The sequence below is a fragment of the Dioscorea cayenensis genome, unplaced genomic scaffold (genome assembly GCF_009730915.1).
Source record: "Dioscorea cayenensis subsp. rotundata cultivar TDr96_F1 unplaced genomic scaffold, TDr96_F1_v2_PseudoChromosome.rev07_lg8_w22 25.fasta BLBR01000533.1, whole genome shotgun sequence".
NCBI classification, from domain to species: Eukaryota; Viridiplantae; Streptophyta; class Magnoliopsida; order Dioscoreales; family Dioscoreaceae; genus Dioscorea; species Dioscorea cayenensis.
This window is the reverse complement of record NW_024086924.1, coordinates 165,595-183,034: the sequence shown is the minus strand read 5'-3', so window position 1 is coordinate 183,034 and position 17,440 is coordinate 165,595. Positions and strand designations below refer to the sequence as shown.

Here is a 17,440-nt window from a genome sequence, read left to right as displayed (position 1 = left end):
TTGCTCGTCTCCAATCCTCAAGGTCATCTTGCCCTCTTTGACATTAATTAAAGCACCCAAAGTATTAAGGAATGGGCATCCTAGAATCAGGGGAACCTCAGCGTCATCATCCATGCTTAGAATCACGAAATCTACATAAATAATGAGTTTGTCAACTCCGACCAGGACATCTTCGACTACCCCCCGAGGTCTTCGCACTGACCTATCTACAAGCTATAATGTCATTTGTGTAGGTCTTAGGTCTTCTAATCCCAGCTTCAAGAACAAGTTGTATGGCATTACGTTTATGCTAGCCCCAGAATCGGCTAGAGGATGCTCCGTCATCCCTTCACCAAATACACAAGGAATTACAAAACTACCCGAATCCTTTACTTTTTGTGGCATCTTTTTCTCTAGAATGGCCGAGCAGTTCCCAGTAAGTACAACTGTGCCTTGTTCCTCTAACTTTCTCTTATTGGTGAGAAGCTCCTTTAAAAACTTGGCATACTTCGGCATTTGAGCTAGTGCTTCAATGATTGGAATATTTATGTGGAGTTCCTTGAAGATATTGAGGAACTTCTTGAATTGAGCTTCATCTTTATCTTGTTTGAGTCTTGAGGGGTACGATACTACTGGCTTGTATTCATGCCCCTTTGAAATGTTAGAATTGGGGCAGTCTTCAACAGTTTTCCTCCCATTCTCCTTGCTTGCATCGTCACTCAAATTAGGGTCTTCCCGGACAGCTACCCCATCACTGGAAGCACTTGGGATCCCTCTTTCCCTTGCTTCTAACTGTCTACCACTTCTCAAAGTAACGGCTTTTAATTGTTCCCTTGGGTTGCTTTCGGTGTTGCTTGCCAAACTCCCCGAGGATCGTTCAGATTATCCACGAGCAAGCTGTCCCACTTGGTTCTCAGAGATTGGATGGATGATTGTACATTTCTCAATATGGTACCGAATTCATCAAGTTTCTTTTCATTATGCACAAAACGTACCTCCGTGCTAATCATGAATCTGGCCAAAACATCCTCCGTGGAGTATTTCTTCTCTTGTGGAAGTGGGGCTTGGTATTGTCTTCCTTGAGATAGTGGGGGTCTGTACTGAGATTGGCCTTGAGTCCAAGAAGGATTTGAAGAGCCCCTCCATCCATAATTGTAAGTGTTACCAAATTGATTCCCTGATCCCCTTGGTCCACCCCCAACATAATCAACTGTTTCCACAGGAGGCGATGGGGTAACAAAAATAGGGCATTGTGATGTTGCATGCCCTGCCCCACAAGTGTCACAAGACATAATGGCCTTGGAACCTGAACTGGACCCCAACATGAGTTGGTCAAACTTTTTCGTGCTAGGGCGTCATGCTTCAAACTATTCTCCATGACATGTTTCATCAGGGCATCAATCTTCGCGGCTAATGCTGTGGATTCATTCACCTCGTACAGCCCTGTAGCCCTTGGAGGCTTCTGTCTAGTGCTCCAATGACACACATTGATGGCTATATTCTCAATTAATTCCTCATCCTCTTCAGGAACTTGTTGCTTAAAGCACCACCTCCCGCTACATCAATGAGTTGCCTAGTAGCATAATTCAACCCGTTACATAACATCTGCACTTTCATCCATGCAGGGAAGCCGTGATGAGGACACTTGCAAAGAAGGTCCTAAAATCGTTCATGGGCTTTAAAGAGTGTCTCCGTATCACCTTGCCTAAAAGACGATATCTCTTGTCTCAGTTTTTCAGCTGTTCTTGGAAGAAAATATCGGGCTAGGAACTTCTCAACTATTTCCTTCCAAGTGGTGATGGACCCAGGAGCTAAGGATGTGAGCCATCTGTATGTTGCTCCTCTCAAAACTGAACGGGAACAATCTCAATCTGATGGCATCGTCTGACACTTAATTGATCTTGAAAGTGGAGCATATTTGAAGTAACCAGGTAAGATGGGCATGGGGGGTCCTTATCCGCTAGACCATCAAATTGTACTGAATTCTAAGTCATCCCTATGGTACTCGTCTTGATTTCAAAGTTATTAGCCAGAACAGTTGGTGCTTGGACCCTAAATTCTTCTCCGGTGAACTGTGGTCATTTATATTCTGATAGGGTCTTCCTGTGCTCCACCATGACCGATGGTTCACTTGACTCAACCCGAATCCCTTGTTGTCTAGAACTTTCTGCCGCTTCTCTCAATCGTTGATGCAAAGTTCTTTCTATCTCATTGTCCGGTTTAGCCAAGTTTGCTTGACCTGCTAGTGTCATAAGATGTGTACCTACACGGATTGAGGAGTCAAGATGTTAGTTAACAGCAAGAAACACAAAGATGGAATATTTACAAAACGCCAACAACAAAAAAAACACAAAAATAAAACAAAAGAGTGAAAACAAAAGGAAAATAAAAGACTAAATCAACAGGTTTAAAGCTTTCCAAATATTCCTTAGTGGGGTCCCCGGCAACGGCGCCAAAAACTTTGATCGACACAGAGTTTGAACACCCACAAGCGCACAGGGTCGTCAAGTAAAAAACCACTCATGCACGCACGAGTGGGTCGTATTCCTAAGGGGCCCGAGGAGCTACTTTACTTACTTCTTACTTGTTGTTTAGCTCACTGATTCCAATTCAAGAGAAAAGAAAAGAAAAGAAAGCGAAAATGAAAAGCAAGAGAAAATCTTAAGTATGACAAAATCAAAACACAGGAAATGCTCAAGGTTGCAAAATGGTCACGGATGTGGGTCCCCAAAGGGGTTACTAAAGGTGTAGGATATTCGAAAAGTTAAGCATGTGGCTAGTTGGACCGAGAAAACAAAAACTTAGGTCAACCCGATGGTCACGGCAATTGACCCCTAACCCGATGCAAGTGTTGAATAAAGAATTCCTTCCACCCAACTTCCCACACGGTTGCAAGGAGAATGAAGGTTTTCACAAGTTAGGGTAGAAACACTAGTAGTTTTTAACCTTAGGAATGGACGGGTACAAATACCCGTTGGTCATGGTGTATTTATACAATAATCCCTTCCAAGTTCGGTGTAGTCTAGCACTAAGTCAATGGTCATGCTACAAAGTGCTACCAAGAATTTGATACATCACTCAATCAAATGTACCAAAAAAATCAAGAACACCAAACAAGAATCACAACAAGCCAATCATGCATAAATTACTCAAATAATCCAAAAACATCACAAGTTCACCCCCAAGGTTCACCACCATCCGGTGATCTTGGGGTTTAGTTATTCATGTTCAACAAAAGCAACCAAACAATCCATACAAACAACTAAAAAGGAACATGAGGAACACTCATTCAAAAAGATGAAGACCGAATGACGCTTGAATCCCTGGAGAAAGCCTTTCGAGGACGCCACTCGAAGGGGTGGCTTCCCGTTATCTTCAACCTCCAAGCAATGAAGTCCTTGAAGTGGATCCTCCTAAATGTTGCTCTCTCCGCCAAAGAATGGTTAGATTTCCTCTCTTTTTGCCCCCCAAAAGCCGGGTTCAAGGTGGTGTGGAAGCGGTTTTCAAACCCTAGCCTCCTCCCATCAAGAAGATCCTTCCTTTTAGCCATTAAACACCCTGATCCAGATGGGTAAACGGGTCTGTATACCTGTCGTATACTTAACCCTCAGGATTTCCAGCTTTCTATTGAGAAGCCCGTGATGAGCTACAGTAATTGCTACAGTGAACCACTGCGGTACTGTTCTACAGTAATCCCGGGCTCAGAAACGCCGTTTTGATGCCGAATTCATTCCCAATCGCATCGTCGAGTATCCTAGGGCTTCTATTACACTTGAAATATAAAAATAACACGATTTAAACCAAAAGGGCATCGATTCAACAAATAAATGTAAAGAATAATACAAAACAAATACATGCAAAATATGTACTTTTAGACGTTTATCAGTGATTTGCTATAGTATAATGCTTGAAGACATGATAAATAAACACTTGAAGACACGATAAATACATGAAAAGGTTATGAAAATGTATATATGAAATGCACTCATCATTTTCACTATTGATTTCATTATTGATTTTGTATTGCTCAATGGAAAGCTAAACTCCTAGTTGGTAGTTGTACTTGTAAACCATAGGATGATTTTGTTTCATTGACCTTTATTATGCTTCTTTAATTGATGTTTTAATTGAGTTCAACCTTGAATGCTTGTTGTATTGATTTTCCCTTTGAGTGATACTAGGGTTGAGAATCCATCTTAGCAATCCTTGTGGATGAGTGACACGTCATTAGGGTTAGGCAAAGCTAGCTTGGAGAGGGTCAAGAGGGTGAGTCGAGAGGTAGCAGAACGTCCCTTTCCCTTTCGGTGTGATTTATCCTACCTCCACATTCCAAGAGTTTTTTGCGGTCATGTGACACATCCGAATATGCGTGTAAACTGCAAGTGCACTGGTGTCGAAGTAATAATTACTCTGTGAGTCAGGTAGTCGAATCCACATGGAACAGGGCCTCTAGTACTAACTTCTTCTTTGCTTTCTAGCCTAATGATAAATGGAAAGGTGTGGTGATCTAATGTGCGAAGAAATGAATACCGGAGACAAATATGCAAGTGTAAAGTAGAGGAAGATCTCAATCAGTAAAAGTTGGGTATTCGGGCAATGCTCCCCCTAGGATTCAGGTATTAGGTACTAGATATGCAAAGTGTTTTTATGATGAGTAAGTTAAGTCACGGAAATCCAAATATAATTGGATATGTCTCCAAATCATTGATACTAGCCCCTACGAGGTCCCGGTGGAGAAACCGCTCAATCTCAACACCTCACCACATATGACCGTAAAGCACTCTAGGGATTCTGAAAGGTGTAACCGATTCGTAAAGATTGATCCAACCCTAATTCCCGGCGAAGGATCCTAACCCCCTACAAGGTCCCAGCGGAGAAATCGAGCAATCTCACACCTCCCACCAAATATGGTTGCATAGAGTCTAGGGAATGGAGATAGAATACACCAATCAGGGGAAAGGGGATGCTTCAATATCTTATGACTCACCCTCTCAACCCTCTTCAATCTTGAGGTTCTAACCCTAATGGAGATCTCTCTCCCACCAAGGCAACAAATCATGCAAACCAAATAACCACAAGATCAATAAGGCAAGAAAGCATTAAACATTCAAGAATGAAACATAATCAAACTCGGATTAAATAGAAACACAAAGCAAATCCACACAAGATAAGAATAGTAGGGTTCACAAGCCCAAATACCATGTAGGGTTTTAGTTCACCATGGAGCAACATACAAAACCCACCATCAATGAATGAAAGTATATTAAAACCATAGAAATAAACCCCCTTATATATGAACTAATGGCCTTGATGGAGAGCTTCGACATCTTGAAGGACCCTCTCCGAAGCTAGGTTCACCGGTGGCTTCCTTGATGCTATGACGGAGGAGGAATTGATCAAAGTTGGTGATAAAATGCCTTCCAAGCCGCAAAGACCTCTCTCCAAACCCTAGCTGTCTCACCCATCAAAAGCCGCACAAAAGATCCAAAAGAATAGGGCAAAACGGCTATTTATAGGCCTTAGACCGCATCTGTCACGTGCCCCCAAGCGCCCATGTGGATTTTCTACGCGCCTGCGTGGGCTGCAGGAATTTCCAAGCAAGCGCGTGAACAGTAATTCTACTACAGTACTTAGCTACAGTAAAATACTCCAGTATTTTGCTACATTACTTAGCTATAGTACTCTCCATAATCGTGGTCCAAACACTCTTCTCTTGAGGTCATATGGCCGGGCACACATCCATGTGGTGTACTATAAGTCTTTTCTTTATCAACGTATCTTTGAGAGGTCTTGCAATCTTCACAAAGAGAAGAAACATGAAGATGTGGCTGCCTTTGTGCCCTTCCAACTAGGGAATTGACTTGAATCTTCTTGGAAGTTGGCACACATCTCCACATTCATGAATTCCTCTCGTGTCTTGGCCCTTGAATTGAACAAGAACTCCCAACATTATGTCTTTATAGCCTATCTTTGCTTCCTTTTTACTCTTCAAGGCATTCACAACCTATATGCATAAACGAACACCAAATACACAATATGAGACATAAACTTTGATAAAAAAGATGCTCAATGCATGTAAAACATATATAAAAATATGCCTACTCAAGCACTTATCATCATGATAGACTGAAGTGCTAAGAGACAAAATCTATTGGAGCTTAGTTGCAAGCAACAGAGTGAAGTGTTGAAGTAATCCTTAGTGATGGGGCTTAATCGTAACTAGGGGTCTTTGGCTTGGACCAATGGGTTAGATCTATATTATGGAATAGAGTTTATCACTTGGAGTCCCCAAATCTTCATGCAACCCACACAGTGTGAGGCGTCGAGAGTATTCCTTTCCGCCAAGGCATAATGTAGGGTTATTCACGGTTGCCCTTAGGTTTGCAATCGTGTGTTTTCAGATTTCCACAACTCATTAAACATTAGTTAGGAGACATAATGATTTGTCTTGCACTTAAAACAATAGTCCTATGGTGAGCAATGTTCGGGTGCCCCATTTTATATCAATTGCATCTCCATATTTCTATTGAGTCTCTTTCTTCTTTTATTTATTTTTACTTGCATTGATATTATTTATACCACTCTTGAATCATCTTCATTATAGTTAAATAGCAATACTTATATTTCTGAGCACTATTCCCTATGGATATAACTACCCACTCACTAGGGTACTTTATTACTTTGACAACCCATGCACTTGCGGTACACACACACAAGAGGTGTGTTAAGTTTTTGGCACCGTTACTGGAGAATAGGTATTTTGGAAGCATTTTGCACTTTGCTATTTTAGCTATTCATCACTTGTTCTATTTCACACTTTCTTATTCTTCTATTATTTTGATTTGTTTTTCTTTCTTTGTTGCAGCTCCAGGTTATGACCCGAGGAAATCCTTTGACATTGGTTGAAGATGATCCAGATATTAAAAGAAGAATTCACAGAAAGGGAAAAGAACCTGTGCAAAAACAGTCAAATCAAGCTGAGACAGAAGGTGAAGGGTCTGATAATATGGCAGAACAACATGAGTATCAGAGGACACTTTTAGATTATGCCAGACACTTTTAGTAAATACTGTAGCAAAACATTGCAGTAGGTACTGTTTATAGCCGGCCGAAGAAGGATGAAAACAGAGAATCCACACCGGCATGTGGAAATTCCACACGCCCATGGTAGTTTTGGCAAGGCTTTTGGAGTGGTTCTCCGGCTTCGACACCGTGCTCCACTTGGAAGAAGGTTATTGGGGGAGCTTTCATAGCCACCGATTTGGCGATGTGTGCCCTAGGCTTGACAAGAGGACCTTTGGAGAGGACGAGGCCACTCCACAAGACCATCAACATGATTACTAAGGGGGTTTTCTATGGATTACTTGTTTTTAGATTCGATTTCATTGATTGTAACTGGCTCCATGGAGAGCTAAACCCCCTAGTGGGTACTTGGATTTGTAAACCCTATGATGTATTTGTTTCATTAAACCTTATTATTATACTTTCATTAATTGATGTTTTATTTGAGTTACAATCTTGAATGCTTGATTGACTGAATGCTCCCTTAGAGTGACACTAAGGTTGAGAGTTCACCTTTGTAACCCTTGTGAGTGAGTGACACACCACGAGAGTTAGATAAAGCTAGATTGGAGAGGGTTGAAAGGGTGAGTCGAGAGGTAGCGTAGCATCCCCTTTCCCCTCCGGTGTGATTTATCCTACCTCTATTTCCTCGAGTTCTTTGCGGTCATAATAGGGTGAATGGGCTAAGGGATGACCTTCCGCTGGGGCTTAGTTGCAGAGGCAACAGAATGAAGCGTTGAAGTGATTTTAGCACCTAGGGCTTAATTGTGACTATGGACCTTCCACCTGGACCAAAGGGTTAGATCTACATCTAGGAAGAGGATTTACTACTTGTAATCCCTAGAACTCATTGTGATTCTATACGAGTGCGAGGTTGAGAGGTTATTCAATTTCTCCTCCGGGACATGTATAGAGTTAGGCATGGTTGACCTTAGATTTGGGACCATGTATTTAAGGATATCCACGACTCATTATTGCATCAGTTAGAAAGTATAATAGAGGGTTCTTGCACTTGAAACGATTATCCTTGGCGGAACAATATCCGGGTACCCCATTTATATCGATTGCCTTTTTTTCCTCTCAATTATTGTGTCTCTCTCTCTCTTATTTCTTTTATCTCTTTTTATATCACTCTCATTCATCATACCATTGATTTATTCTCATCATAGTTAGATAGCAATCATTGTGTTTCTATTCACTATTCCCTATGGATACGATACCCATTCACCTGGGATTTATTACTTCAAAACCCATGCACTTGCGGTTTACACGCATATTCGGTCATGTCACAGACCTGTAGTTCTTGGCACACAATCCAGGATTATGAGGCCACCAATCACAGCTCAAAGTTTTTAGCTCAATCTAGGCTTCATTCAGATGTTACAGTAGTTAGCACAATTTAATGGTTTGGCGAATAAGGATCCAAACAACCATATTGAGAACTTCTTGAAAAGTGTGTGACATGCTCAAGATTAATGGTGTTATGGATGATACTATCAAGTTGAGGGCCTTCCCATTTTCCTTGAAAGGGATAGCAAAGCAATGTTACATTCATTACCTAGTGCATCGATCACTACATGGGAGGAAATGGTAGAAGCTTTTCTTACCCGATATTTTCCTCTCGGAAAGTCTGTGAAGGTTAGAAATGAGATATCTTCTTTTGTGTAAATGGAATTGGAGTCTCTTTTTGAGACATGGGATAGGTTAAAGGATCTCCTACGGAAATGTCCTCAACATGGGTTCCACGAGTGGATGATCATCCAAACCTTCTATAATGGTTTGAACCCAAGTCCAAAGAAGTTACTTGATGCAGCAGCATGAATACCTTAGGAAGCAAGACTCCCGAAGAAGCCCGACATCTTATTGAAGAAATGGCCATGAACAGTTATTAGTGGAACACATGAGACAGAAAGAAGGTAGCCAGACTTCATGAGATTGATGCAGTCACATCATTAGCGGCCCATGTTGAATCATTAAGAAAGAAGTAAGACACTCTAACTTCTCCTAGAGGGGCTTCAGTGATGAGTTGCCCTAGGTATGGCCGAGGACATGCTCCATCTGATTGCTCGATTTCTATTGGTGGCACCACTTCTGTGGAACATGTTGAGTTTGTAGGTAATGCAATGAGATGGCAAGGATATCCGTATAGCAACACTTACAATCCAGGTTGGAGGAGCCACCCAACCCTTTCTTGGAGTAATCAAGGACAACAGAAGGCTATGTCACCACCAGATTTCCAACAACAACATTAACAAGCTCCAAATATGGAGAATCGAGTTTCAGGGTTGGAAAAATGGATGGTTGACTTAGAGAAGCTTTAACCAAGTTCATTCAATCATCAGATATAAGATTTAAATCTGTTGAAGCCACACTTTGCAACCACACCGCATCATTGCATAACTTGGAGAATCAAGTTGGCCAAATTGCAAAGTCACTTTCATAAAGACCTCAAGGGAGTTTATCTAGCAACATGGAGATAAACATAAGAGAATATGTGAAGGTGATCACTTTGAGAAGTGGTCATGAAGTTGAGAGTAGGCTCCCTAGTGAGAAGACCAATGGTTAGTCACCCGAGGTCATGGAAGTTTAGGAGAGAGTCAAAAAGAAGGAGATGGCACCCCCACCTTATAAGCCAAGAATACCTTATCCTTCAAAATTGAAGAACAACCAAAATGATGAGCAATACAAGAAGTTCTTGGGTCTATTCAAGCAGTTGCACATCAATATCCCATTTGTGGAGGTGTTGTCTCAAATGTCTCGCTATGCAAAGTTTCTCAAGGACCCCTTGACCAACAAGAGGAAGTTGGAGGAGAGACATGAAGTGGATGATCCAAAAGCTCAAACGATTAAGGAGACGTCACAAGAAGCACCCCAATGTTAGTAGGAACAAGGATTCATGAAGTAAGGGTGATGAACCCTTGTGTGGTAACAAACTCGATCACTCTCCCTCTACCTTGCAAAATTTGTGTTCATCGTGCTTTCAAGTTTTAGGTAAGAAGGCAACATTTATTCAGGAAGCCCCATGAGGTAAGGACAGGTATATCAAGCTTACTGATGTCAAACAAGCGCTTCTTGGGAGGCAACCCAAGTCTTAGTTGTTTTTCTAGGTTTTAGTTTAGTTTTGCATGAATAAAAGCTTTAGTGTTGGTGTCTTGATTTTTATATACTATTGCTGAGTTTTTCTTGTGGACCATTGGTGTTTTATCATGCTTCAATGTGTTTGGTGAAGTTTTAAGTCGTTTGAGAGTGTTTTCATGTGCCTCTGGTCAATTATTAACTGTATTTGCAGTCTCTGTATAGTATAATGGTGTTGCAGATTTGTTCTACAGAGTCTACAACTTTTCTGAGTAATAAAAAAAAACAAACAGCCTTGTGGAATTTCCACATGGGCATGTGTTTCCTTTTAGAACTCAACTTCTCCATCTGAAGAAGACACAAAATGCCCCTATGAGCGACCTAATGATGGCCACATGCCCATGTGGAATCTCCACAGGGGCGTGTGGATCTTTGCAGAGTTAAAGGTCTCCATCACGAGAAGACACAAGGACGTGTGTCTGCCCCTGTGGATGACCCTGTGGGCGGCACACGGGCATTGCCTGGGTACCTCATTTTTATTGATTGAGACTTCCATCAGTTTGACACTTTCTTGTTTGCTTGTGACATTCATATTCTCAAGATTAAGTTCATTTCATCATATTCTTGATTCTGCCTAGATAACTTAGAAGTAGCCATTACTAATACTTCCATTCCTTGTTGATTTGACTACCTAACTCACTCGATACTTTATTACTTCGACACCCATGCACTTGTGGCACATGTACGCAAGAGGTGTGTCACTCTCCATGGAGAAATATAATATATAGTCAATCAATGAATGAAAACAAATGAAATCCATAAGAATATCACCCTTTTAATCCATGCCGATGGTCTCCAAGAGCCGCTTAAACTTCTTCAAGAATCCATATGATGAGTGAGGGAACACCCCTCTGAATCAAATCTTCAGCGCTTCCCCAATACCTATCCAAAGGAGGAATTGATGAATGGTAAAGAAGAAACACTCCCTTACGTGCAAAGTTCTCATTTCCAAACCCGAGTCATCTTTTTTCCTCTAAAATTTATGCAAAAAGATACCTAAACATCACTTGAGCAACCTTTTATAATAAGAAATTGGGGTTCCACATGGCCTCCCACACTCCAGTGTGGATGCCTGATACGTACTTATGTATTAGTAATACGAAGTATTTTCTTCTTACATTGAGCATTACTTTTCTCAGATTTTATTGCTTATGCATGTGCATTTGTGTTCTTTTATGCATGTAGGGTTATGGAGACAATAGTGGAAGAAAGGAACCAAAAGTAGATCGTGGATGCAATTTTTTATGAAGTCTTGGATTGAACAAACGTGAAGACACAAATTGTGCTCAAAGACATGTCAGTGTGTGCCAACCTCCATTGTGCTCGAGTGAACATACAAATTGGAGAGGCACAAAGGCAGTCACACTCATGTGTTCTAACATGTGCGATACTAGCAAGATCTTCATCCAATGTGATTTTATTAAAGACGCAACGCAATCTACCCCATGCAAATGTGCCCATTCATGTGGCCTCAATGAAAAGTGTGGATTCGGGAGTATTTTGATGAAGCACTGTAGTAGTGTACTATAGCAAATCACTATAGTAAAAATTAATGTAGTAGTTACTCTTCACAGCTCACAAAAATTCAATTCCTGGAAATTCACACAGCGATGTGGAAATTCTACATGCCCGTGTGGATGCTCGATTCCAACCCTATTTAAGCCGTGATTTTAGATGTTTTAGGAGATCTTTTTCCTATCTTTTTCCTACCTTTGGAGGTGCTCGCGGCTAGGGTTTTGAGAGGCTTTAGCTAGGCCTTAGGAGTGGTTCTACAGCCTTCGACATGGCGTTTCTTTGGCAGATAGTTATTAGGGGAGCTTTCATCAGCATTGATTCGGCGAGGTGTGCCCTAGGCTTGATGAGGGAACCCTTGGAGAAGATGAGGCTATTCCACAAGACCATCGATACAGACTATAAGGGGGTTTTACTTATGGATTGCATACTTTTACATTCGATTTCACTATTGATTGTATGTTGCTCCATGGAGAGCTAAACCCCTAGTGGGTGCTTGGACTTGTAAACCCTAGGATGATTTTGTTTTATTAACCTTTCATTATGTTTCTTTAATTGATGTTTTTAATTGAGTTCCAAACTTGAATGCTTGTTGAATTAATTTTCCCTTAGAATGACACTAGGGTTGAGAATCTATTTTGGTAATCCTTGTAGATGAGTGACACATCATGAGGATTAAATAAAGCTAGGTTAGAGAGGGTTGAGAGGTTGAGTAGAGAGGTAGCGGAATGTCAGTTTCAATTCCGATGTGATTTATCCTACCTCCACATTCCAAGAGTTTTTTCCGGTCATGATAGAGTGAAGTGCTAATAAACAAACTCCGCTGGGCTTAGTTGTGCAAGCAATAGAATAGGGTTTATCACTTGGAGTCCCCAAATTTTTATGCAACTCCAAACAGTGTAAGGCGTCGAGAGTATCCCTTTCCGCCGGGGCATAGTATAAGGGTTAGTCACGGTTGACCTTAAGTTTGGGACCATGTGTCTTAGGATTTTCATCACTCATTAGACATCAGTTAGGAGACATAATGACTTGTCTTGCACTAAAAACAATAGTCCTTGGGTGAGCAATGTCTGGGTGCCCCATTTTCTATCGATTGCATCTCCTACTTCTCTATTGCGTCTCTTTCTTCTTTACTTTATTTTAATTCACATTGATATTATTCACAACACTCTGGCATCATCTTCACTATAGGTAAATAGCAATACTTGTGTTTTTGAGCACTATTCCCAATGGATACAACTACCCACTCAACAGGGTATTTTATTACATCGATAACCCGTGCACTTGGGCACGCACACGCAAAAGGGTGTGTCAATGTGACAATGCCCCTTCCATATGCCCTGCAAGTGCACGGGTTTGTCGAGTAATAAAATCCAGGGTGAGTGGGTATCGTATCAATAGGAAGTAGGGAATAAAAATATTTAAATTGTTTTCTTAACTAAGTGAAAGATGAATAATGATTTTGTTAACAAGATGTAATGTAAACAAGAATAAAAGAGACAGGAAAAAGAAGCACAAGTAAAGGGGAAGTAAGGCAATCGATATAAATGGGATACTTAGATATTATTCCACCTAGGACGATCATTTCAAGTGCCAAACCCTCTAGTTTGTTTCCTAACTAATGCATTAATGAGTCATGGAGATCCTTTAATACATAGTCCCAAATCTAAGGTCAACCAAACCTGACTCAATACATATCCCCGAGGATAAATCGAGCAATCTCAACGCCTCACACTCGTACAGAATCACAATGATTTCTAGGCATTCCAAGTGATAAACCCTATTCCTATGTGTAGACCTAACCCTTTGGTCCAAGTGAAAAGTCCCTAATCACAATTAAGCCATAGGTGCTAAAATCACTTCAACGCTTCATTCCATTGCCTTTGCAACTAAGCCCAGCGGAAGGTCATCCCTTAGCCCGTTCACTCTACTATGACCACAAAGAACTCTTGGAATGTGGAGGTAGAGTAAATCAAATCAAAGCGGAAAAGGGACGCTCCGCTACCTCTCGACTCACTCTCTCAACCCTCTCCAATCTAACTTTGTCTAACCCTCATGGCGTGTTACCCATCCACAAAGGTTACCAATATAGACTCTCAACCCTAGTGTCACTCTAAGTGAGAAATCATTCAATTAAGCATTCAAGATTGGAACTCAATTAAAGCATCAATTAATGAAAGCATAATAAAAGGTTTAATGAAACAAATACATCCTAGGGTTCACAAATCAAAGTACCCACTAGGGGATTTAGCACTCCATGGAGCCAGTTACAATCAACAATGAAATCGAATGCAAAAGCAAATAATCCACAGAAAACCCCCTCGATAGTCATGATGATGATCTTGTGGAGAAGCCTTAACTCTTCCAAAGGTCCCTTTGTCTGGCCTAGGATACACCTCGCCGGATTGGTGCCGATGAAAGCTCTCCCACTAATCTTCTCACAAATGGAGTGCGATGTCCAAGCCGTAGAACCTCTCCAAATCCCTTACCAATACCTCTCAAAACCCTAGCCGCCCTCTCTCAAGTTGGGGAAAAGATGGAGAAAAGAATCCTGAAATCGGGCTGAAAAATGACTTTAAATAGGCTGGAATCAGGTATCCACACAGGCCTGTGGATGTTCCACACGCCCCTGTGGAATTTTGACACGGGCCTGTAGAATTTCCACACGCCAGTGTGGATTCTCTAGAATTCTGATTTTCGGCCGACTGTGAACAATAACTATTACATTAAGTTGCTACAGTTATTTACTGCAGTAACTTGCTAAGGTACCCCGGCCAAAAACACTCCCAAATCCACTTTTCATCGAGGCAACATAAACGGACACACATTTTTGTCATAGATTGTGTCGCTTCTTTAATAAACGGGTTCATTGGTGAGATCTTGCTATCATTGCACAAGTTGGGATACGCAAATGTGACTGCCTTCATGCCCCTCCAACTCATTGTAATGGTTTGAATACATGGAGGTTGGCATACATTCACGTATCTTAGAGCCCCACTTGTGTCTTCGCGTTTCTTGCTTCCAAGATTCCACCAAATATTGCATTCACGATCTACTTTTGGCTTCTTTTATTAATACTTAACTTCACAACCCTACATGCACAAAAGAACACAAATACACATGTATTAACGCTTAAACCTGCTAAAACTAATGCTCATCATAACGAAAGAACACTTCACATTCTTATCACACAAGCACTTTTCAAACTTCCCCACACTTAAGCTTTTGCTTGTCCTCAAGAAAAAAAATAAAACATTGAAGAATAGACGAAGGAAATATTGGAAGTGCTTGGCCTTAGGTTCACCAAAGCATACAAAGAGAGCATTCTACAAGTAAGGGAAATTTTAACATTAAATACGAAAAATCAATGCTCTAGCTAAAAACTTGAATAAAAAAAGGACAACAAACCCAAAATTGTGTAAATGAGTGTGCAAACTCACTCAAGTCAACCCAAAGTATACTCCTTAAAGTTCTAAGTATAAAGGACTTATTTATCTACAAAAAGTAACACATATTAAAAAGGTGGTAGTAGCTTCACATATCCTCTATGGTAGCTCTTTCCAAAGCGGCCGCTAAGGTGGCTTTCACACTTCCAAGGTGGTGGCTCTTTCTACCAGGGTGGTAGCTTTCACTCATCCTATGAGATAGCTTTTTCTCTCATTAGGGCATAACTAGTATCTGACTTATGAGAGTAGCTTCATACTTCATAGGTGGTAGCTCTTTCCATCCAACAAGCACAATCAAACAATAAAAGTATTTTGTTCTTCCTTTTTCCTTTTTCCATTTTTTTGGCAAAATAACACAAGAAACAAAACTAATTAGTCCCTTAAACATCGAACTTGAGTTTCCAAAAGAGTTTCATGAGTGAGTGGTGCACAAATATTCATCGGGCAAAAATTCCTAGAAATTCAAGTAAAAACTAGAGCATGAGAACATTCAATGTTAAAATTTTTCCTAAACACAAGAATATAAGCATTGCAACTAAGGTGAATCGCCATTGGCTATGTGAGCATGTATGTCAATCAAAACTTATATAAAGGACATGTGTAATGTGAACTCCCCCCACACTTAAGATGTAAATTGCCCTCAATGTACGCATGCAAGCACAATAAAATTAATACAATTTAAAACACATGTGAGAGTGGGTAATTGAAACAATACTCCCCTGACTTCTAGTGGTGCATTTAATGGAGCTAAATCCTTGGGAGTGAAGTTCCAACGGGTTGTGAAGCACACAAGGCCAAGTGTAAAACATCTTGACATTGTCCATGACTAGTTCTCAATTCCCATACTGATAAGACCATCCGTACGCATACATAAGGGGGTTTAGTGAAGCTCAATCAACAAAAACAACTAAAGTATATAGAAATAGAGCAATGAAATATAACTCGAGGCAAAACTAAAAGATACTCAGAAGGAAGGTCCTTTATGGGTATAAAAGTCCAAAATTAAATGCAAAAAATAAAATGCAAAAAATAAGAAGAAAGTAAAGTAAAGACGCATCAAGCGTCGGTGTCATACTTGGGCTCCGTTGCTGCTGACGATGATGGTGCTACAAAATGAACGAAGATTGAGTAAAGAAAAGATAAAGAAGAAGCTTACTACCGAAATGAGAATGAAAGACTAGAAAACGGCCAGAAAACTGGAGTGAAAACCCTCTAAATTGACGGTGTGAAATCAGGAGAGTACAAGGATGTATTCTCTAAATGTTTTGGAGTGAAGGATAAAGAAACGCAAATCAAATTTTAAATAAAAACCAGTGTTCTATACATCTACACGAGAGAGACCCACAAGGGCAGACACACGCCCCTGTGGTTTCTCAGGATGACACACTATGCTTCTGAACGCATCAACACGGGCATGGAGAAAATTCCTCACTGCGCGCCCCGACCCACAAAAGGGCGTATGCATACCCCTATGGTTTCTATCTCAACCGAGAAAAATTCTCTATGTTTACACGCCCTGCGCGGGCAATTCCACACAAAGCGCCAATCCTTCATCGGGCACTCACTGGGTGCACGACGCCCCGTGTCTCGGGATGGAGGAGAAATTTTTCAAGAAGAACCACACTGTAAAAAGTGGAAATTCCCCACACCCTTCATGCTTGTTGATAGAATCATCCATGTGGGTGAGTCCACACCCCGTGTCTTCTCGGAAAAATCTCTAAGTCTCTGCAGGGAAACACACGCCCGTGCAGTGAAATTCCGCATGGGCGGGGACCATCATAAGGTCGCTCGCAGTGGCGAGTCCATGCCCCTGTGCCATCTCTAGATGAGCTTTGAACAAAAACACACGCCCGTACGAAAATTCCAAATGGGCGTGTGTTTTCTCTAGACACTTAGAAAACTTGCAGGCTTTGCAAAAAATTTTTGAACACAGATATACACTCAGAGCCTGCCTAACATGCAATTTTAACCAGAGAAAACATGAAAAACACGCTCAAACAACCAAGATTATTTGCTACACACAGTTAGGCACATGATAAGACCACAATGTCCACGAGAAAATCACAGCAAAAAAAAAACATCTAAGAATCAAGACACCAACACTTAAAGCCTTATTCATGCAAATACCAACTAAAAACTAAAAAAACATTAAAAACTTGGGTTGCGTCCCAAGAAACGCTTGTTTTACATCACTTATCTTGACATACCTCTTCCTCACCTTATGGGGGCTTGAAAAGAGTGTATTCCTCCTGACTAGACATTGCATAGCTACTTCCCTTAAACCAAAAATCTACTTGCCGAGGAGG

General features: G+C 40.9%; 1 protein-coding gene and 2 non-coding genes across 3 annotated transcripts; 1 reads left to right on the top strand and 2 right to left on the bottom strand.

Moving 5' to 3' along the window:
• Nucleotides 1-213: 213 nt before the first annotated feature.
• On the bottom strand, nucleotides 214-1,304 carry LOC120254609. The gene is made up of 2 exons (XM_039262688.1): nucleotides 975-1,304; nucleotides 214-771 (listed from the first exon to the last, which is right to left on the bottom strand). The coding sequence occupies exons 1-2, from the start codon at nucleotides 1,302-1,304 to the stop codon at nucleotides 214-216; spliced, it is 888 nt and encodes a 295-aa protein (XP_039118622.1).
• A 302-nt stretch (nucleotides 1,305-1,606) lies between these two features.
• Nucleotides 1,607-1,713, top strand: LOC120254619. Its single transcript, XR_005534682.1, has one exon. It is a non-coding gene; the product is annotated as a small nucleolar RNA R71 (small nucleolar RNA).
• A 6,963-nt stretch (nucleotides 1,714-8,676) lies between these two features.
• Nucleotides 8,677-8,783, bottom strand: LOC120254612. Its single transcript, XR_005534675.1, has one exon. It is a non-coding gene; the product is annotated as a small nucleolar RNA R71 (small nucleolar RNA).
• Nucleotides 8,784-17,440: the final 8,657 nt, after the last annotated feature.

Coding starts and splice junctions, on each gene's coding strand:
- LOC120254609 (XM_039262688.1), bottom strand. CDS start 1,304: ATGTTGGGGTCCAGTTCAGGTTCCAAGGCCATTATGTCTTGTGACACT. Junction 772..974: donor GATTCATGATTAGCACGGAG/GTACGTTTTGTG, acceptor AGTGGTAGACAG/TTAGAAGCAAGGGAAAGAGG.